A 6,609-nucleotide genomic window follows, 5' to 3' on the forward strand; every position below is an offset into this window, starting at 1 on the left:
TTCTGTCATGGCATTAATTCAACATGTCACCACAGTAGAGGAGGCATGGACGGTCTTGAAAAATCAGTACGAGACCACAAATCAGATGCAGATTCAGAATCTGGAGACTCAACTCGTGAATGAAAAGTTGTCTAAGTCTGAAGCAGTAGAGAATTTCATCACCAGGGTGAAGAATCTGCGTGATCAGATGACTGCGATTGGCATCACCGTCACCAGCGAGAATCTAGCACGAAGGTGCATACGGATTCTGCCACTAAAGTACGATGATCTTGTTACGGCGTTGAATACGTAGAACAGGAATTTGCCCCTCAACTTTGAGGATTTCAGTGCGATGCTTCTGGAGAAGGAGATGCATCAAAAGATGAGGACTGGAGAAGATTCAGCTTTCTAGACCGGATCAAAGAAAGGTAAGGGTAAGGACTCTGGTAACCCATCTTCTTCTTATGATAAAAAGAGAAAGAAGAAGATCAAGTGCTTCTATTGCAACAAGGCAGGGCACAAGCAGAATGAGTGTCACAAGAAGATTGCAGATGAGAAGAATGAAGTAAAGAAAGAGTCCAGCAATAGCAAGTAGGCAGTACCAATAGAGCTGTTCGTAGGAATTGAGGAGATTTGCATGGATGTAGTTCATGTACTTGCAGATGAACCTTAAATCATTGATAGTGGTGCATCATGCCACATGCCCAGTCAAAAGGATTAGTATACCTCTCTACAGCCAGTAGGGAATGACATCATGGTAGTAGTCGAGACAATGATGCAAAATGTCCAGCAAAAGGAAAAGGTATGATTGCTCTCAAGTCAGATGGAGTTGTAAAACAGTTGTCAGATATCAAGAACTTGTTGTCCGTTTCTGTGATCATGGATTGGGACCTCAAAAGTTCAATTTGATAAGAATGGTGCACAGATCCTGGATCTTCAAGGAAAGCTCGTTGATAAAGGTACACGATGCAACAACATTTACGAACTCTCAGCTTTCAGTGCTCGAGTGGATGTGAAGGACACTAAGCTGTGGCATGAGAGGTTTGGTCATCTAAACCTTAGTTCTTTGAAGGAGATGCATAAAAGTGAAATGATTGCAGACCTGCCAGAAATTTCAGATCTGCCCGATGTATGTGAAGCTTGCATGATGTGGGCAAGCAGCATCGGCAGCCCTTTCCTAAAGAGGTTAGCAGAGCAAAGGCTCCTCTAGAGCTCGTTCACACGGACCTCTGTGGAAAGATGGAGACGAAAGCTTTGGGTGGTTCCTTCTACTTCATGACACTAATCGATGACTACAGTAGAAGGATATGGATATACTTCTTGAAGATGAAAGATGAGGCTTTCAGTAGGTTCAAGGAATGGCATGTAATGGTCGAGAAAGAATCGGGGAGGAAGGTGAAGAAGTTGAGATCAGACAGAGGTGGAGAGTTCACATCGACTGAATTCAAAAGTTACTGCAAAAGTCATGGAATCAAGAGGCAGAAACCCCTGCCACATACATCATGTTGGTAAGCTGAAAGGAAAGCAAAGAGTGGACACAAACTCAGAATACTTGCATTATGGAATGAAGAAGAGTGAGGTCCTTAAGTAGGCACCTCATACATGCTCACTGACATCATTGATGACTTCAGAGCTCCACAATCATCTCCTCAATCTGCTGCTAGATTCTCTCAATCATCCTATGTGGCTCTCCACCTCCTAACTGTGCTTGTGGGCACCTAATTGTGCCTCTAGCACTCACACATAGAAACCAAGGTGTGCCTGAGGCATACACCTTGAGATATCCCATCAAACCCCCCCTCAAGGGAATGCCTCAGGCTATGTCAAGGATACATCTAGTCTCATAGTTTCTCATGCCATCTCATGGTGGTCAAGGATAAATCTATGGCTAGGTTCTCATGCTAGCAAGGGTTCCCTTGGGTGTAAGGTAAACAAAAGGGAATACAAAAAGACCTTCCAATGGTTATCTCCCCTGCATGTACATGCACACAATGTGTGCAGGAGGTACCATGGAGCAAAACATACACATGGCCTACATCATAAGGTGACCAGAGGTGTTTACAAAACACACAAAACACAATAGTTTATTTCATTCATTTTGGAGGACTATCCAGCTGAGTACCTTGACATAAAAAAGAGGGATCTGGAGCATACATAGAGATGATTTAAAATGCATAATCTTCATGGGATGCCTCATCTTGTGGAGGCAAAATATCCATGTCAAGGCAAGGTCTTACCACATGGGCAGTGTCTAGTGCCTTATAAGATTGTACTATGATAGAACAAGTGGATCTGAAAATCATATCCTTCAAGAGAACAATTATCTTGTCATCTCCATAGTTGTGTAGAGAAGCATATCTTAGGGGTGCGTACATATTATGAGCGGAAACCCTTGAGCGGATTATCCGAGCAACACTCAATGGAGTTATACTTGAATGAATGTTTTTTTATGGAATATCTTTTTTTAAAAACCTCAATCGACAGCGCTCATATTAACTGCATGCATGTACCAAGGTACAAAGAGCCAAAGACATATACCCTTGGTTTGAATGCTCTCATGATGCAGTTGTGTGTATTATATTTGCACATTCATTGTATTTTCTATAAGCCTCAACATGCCAACAAAATTAGGACTAGTGGCATTGTTCACTTTTAAGTAGATATGCTTATTAATACCTCCCCTCAAGCTTGTGAGATTGCCAATAATTATTTGTTTTTAGTCTTTCAAAACTCAATAAAGGGACGGATATATATTTTAACAATCAAAGATGTAATCTATGAATTCACCTAAAAATTCAAACCTAAAAATTACAACTTGCCATACATTTCCAAAACAACTATGACATGTTCATATTATTAGGTCAAAGAACATTAAAATCACATGATTCAGAAGCCATAATCTATCAATCCATAAGAAGTTAAGGTTTGCATAAGAAGGTAATGGCTATCCATCCATAAGAAACCAGGTCTACATGAGATGATAATGAAAACATGAGAAATTAAGTTTTGCATCAATCCATAAAAAGCCAGGACATGCTCTCTAGACCTCATCAGCCAAGTCATCTATGTAGTCTAGACGTCCATGATGCCTCTCCACCAACTCATAATCGAATGTGCTATCTCCTGCCATTTGGGTAGCCACATATTCTACATAGCAAGGTAGAACACTAAGCTCAATTAGTCAGTATCTAACCATGCTTAAATTATACACATAGATCAAATAAATTACTCACTAATCAAGAGGTGCATCAAAGTCATAGTCTGTCTCCTCATCATCTATCATGAGGACTGCTTGATTCACACTTGAAGGCCCTGCCTCTGTGAAGTTGTCTCTAAGCATGCCTTCTAAGTATCCTGTGCAAATCTCTTTGTCATTGTCCATTGCCATGCATGGACGTCCTGAGTGAATTGCTGCTTTCATCCCAGGTGCTGTACCTGCACCAAGCTCAAGCACAGAGCCTCCAATCGGACACAACAACTCCATGAACATCAACATCATGGAGCTACTCTTCTCCAACCCACCACGCCACTGTCCACCCTTTCCCTCTTTTATGCACCGTACACTTGAAGGCAAGTAATGAGTGATGAAATAATTGTCCATGCACACCTTAAGGGATTGGGAAACTTTATTTGCCCTATCAAGATAGTGATGTGCCTTCTTGCCAATCCTAGAGAACAATAGGATTTGAAAGGCAGTAATCTACATGAAACATAGATTAAAAAAGTTAATGGAGAATACTAAAATACGAACAAACAAGAACATGACAATCATGTAAATAGCCAAATGACATACCTTGACACCAAAGCCAACATTATCCGCAACATCAATGCAATCTCCCGTCTCCACGATCCATCTACATGTACTAACTATAAGATACCAATAGCTAAATGCAATTCACATAAATAGACATTATCAACTGTGATATATTGCTCACCTAGAAGAAACCTCTAGTCTCATTTGTCTTGCCAAACGCTCAACGAATGAAGTGGATACAGGTGAACACATCACCAATGTCCATCCATAATCATCCATCACAGATGAAGCAATAGCAAGTGAGCATGAGATATGCTCCTCATTTAGAATGTTCCATCCAGGGATTCCACCCTTGATTCCACTCACTATAGATCCTGTAGGAAGGTCAATCAAGCAAAAATCCACACTCCATGCAGCATTTTTTCCATTGCGTGACTTCTTCATGCCACCAAGTTCATGGTAAAAATTTCTTATGATTTGAAAAGCCCCATCGTACTTGTATTGCTTAACTTCTTTTCCAAGTGATACATAATCATACTCCCAAGCTTTGTAGTTTTCTTGTGAGATACGAGTTGCAAATGATGAGAAAGTGGACAAAGGAACATAAACCATATCCGTATTACACACTTTCTTACTAAGAAGAGACTCCTCCTTTTGTGGATCATCGTCTACAATAACAAAGAACCCTAAATTAAATTTGTAGGAAGCTTCTAATCACTTTGAAACATGAAAGAAAGAGTTATAAGAAAATAGACCTGTGTTAGAAGTGCCCGTTGGTTTAGGTCTTCCACCACGTTTGTTATTTGGAGTCACATGACTTGCCTTTTGCTTTTCTACTATTGCTTTTTGCTCCTCTTCAAGCCTCTTCTTTTGTGCCTCATCCATGTTGCCCGACGAACCCGAGTTTGACTTGCACTCACCTTTTAAATGGCAATCATAAGTTTCCTTCTCTTCCTCGATACATGTTCCAGCCTTCATCTCGATCCACCAAGGGCAGTGCTTCCTTTCCCACTCCGTAAGCAATATATGACCATCCTTATGCTTATTCTCTCTAAAAATATGAGAGGTGTACATGCAATAAGTAGCAGGTGCAAGCATAGTCCAAGCCTTGCAAATGGATGGTACCACCTTAAGACTCTTATTTGCAGCCAGATAATGGAGATACCTAAATGATTTTAGGATAATATAAGAGAATGCAAGGTATTACAAAGATATCTTTCCATTGAAAACGAAAGCCAAAACGCACCTGTAAACCAATCGTCTGCTGGCATTTGTAAGATCAACTTGCTTGGATGGAACAACAGCAACTGTCATCAATGAAGCTAAAGGATCAAACAAAAAAGGCCTGTGTCTCACTATAATGCCATCAAAGTATTCCAGAATAGAAGAACTGTCTGGAAGTGTAGCTGCACCCTCAATGCTTGATGATTTCATCACTTGGTCAAGCAATCGCCCAGCATCTGCCAACACACATCTGCCAACACATGGTCCATCCATACTTCTTTTGCAAGCCAAGGTATGAAACCATGGTCAGTCATAGGCATCCCATAACTCTCCTTTAGATTGTCATCTGCACCAAGAAGAGAAAGAATAGATAGTTGCTTTGCCTTGGAACAGGTTGCAATTGATACTTGGTAAAGCTTCTCCAAAGTGATCTTCATTGATGTATCCTCAAATGGTAAATTCCAAAGGATATTAAACCACTCCTTGCCATGGGAAGGATTGACTATTGAAAGCATCTGCCAAATAGTAAAGTTTTAGAAGAGACTTTGATACACACAACAAACCATATATTAAGGTTTTCAAAGTACAAACTAAAAATTTGCAAGTTGTAACTATAGATTTATAATTTTCAAATCATATATTATGGTTTATGAGTTGTAAAATTAGAATTTGAAAACTATAAATTCAAATTTGCAAACTATAAATTCAAATATCTGAGATATAAAACGTAGAATTTTGTGGACTACAAATTCAAATTTGTGATCTATAAATACAAAATTTGGTAAATTGAAAACTTACCCGTGTAATTTTTCTTCGATATGTTGCTCCCACAGTCTTTTTAATCTCATGAATCTTGGACTCTCTCTCATCCTTTGGCATGGAAGAATGCAATTTCTTGCATTGAGCCTCAAAATCTGATTTCCATTTCCCCTTTCAACATAAACAGATAATCTCATCATAATGTTATTGGAACACAAAGCAAAATATATAAACTAAAGAACTAATACTTACAGCAAATACCTTCCTCCCAAGAATAGTTTGGGTGAGGGGATACCACACCCTTCGTCCACTTCCAACCTCTTTCTGTCTTGCCAACTCAATAGCTTTTTTCTCCTCCTCACTAAAATCCTGAGTAAAATATTGAGCATCACAGGATACGAGTGTGCTTGTGTGGTACAAATAATCGTTGAGATTAGTAACAATAATTGCATCTTCATTAAGCCTGCAACCATTGACTTAAATGGATCAAAATTGGTTTCATTTACAAGCACTTACCATCTCAAGGATTATTCAAATAATCCAACCCTCTTGCTCAATATAGTAAACATAAACAACAAGGCTTACAAGTTAAATCTTTGTAGAGCAGCAACAAGCTTAAGCTCATCCTTTGCTTCCGGTTCAATAATTTGAGCTTGCACTCTAATGTGTCTAGACTTGATATTTGTGTAAAGCTCTTCTATGCTTTCCATCCAAGATGCCGTACGATGATTTCCTTCCCACACGAAGAACATTTTGTTTGATAGAAAGCTCCATGGTGTGCCAATTATCTCTAATTCAAACTCATCATTAACTAAGCTCCAATTCTTGTCCCAACGTTCTCTTGTGACATCATCAACATCCTTGGAAGACCCATCAGGCATTTTGATAGATAG

The 6,609-nt window shown here is 39.5% G+C and overlaps 1 protein-coding gene across 1 annotated transcript in view; it reads right to left on the reverse strand.

The window, feature by feature from the left end:
• The window catches only part of LOC147884248 (uncharacterized), a 43,160-nt gene extending 39,148 nt beyond the window's left edge, over window positions 1-4,012 (reverse strand). The window contains exons 1-3 of the mRNA XM_087398168.1: window positions 3,915-4,012; window positions 3,773-3,833; window positions 3,537-3,679 (exon numbers count right to left, since the gene is read on the reverse strand). Of these exons, the coding sequence (XP_087254294.1) occupies window positions 3,537-3,679; window positions 3,773-3,833; window positions 3,915-4,012 (302 nt within the window). The remainder of the gene's footprint in view (window positions 1-3,536; window positions 3,680-3,772; window positions 3,834-3,914) is intronic.
• Window positions 4,013-6,609: the final 2,597 nt, after the last annotated feature.

This window comes from Dipteris shenzhenensis, chromosome 27, assembly GCF_047967505.1.
Source record: "Dipteris shenzhenensis isolate YYH24624 ecotype China chromosome 27, Dip_SZ_1.0, whole genome shotgun sequence".
NCBI lineage: Eukaryota > Viridiplantae > Streptophyta > Polypodiopsida > Gleicheniales > Dipteridaceae > Dipteris > Dipteris shenzhenensis.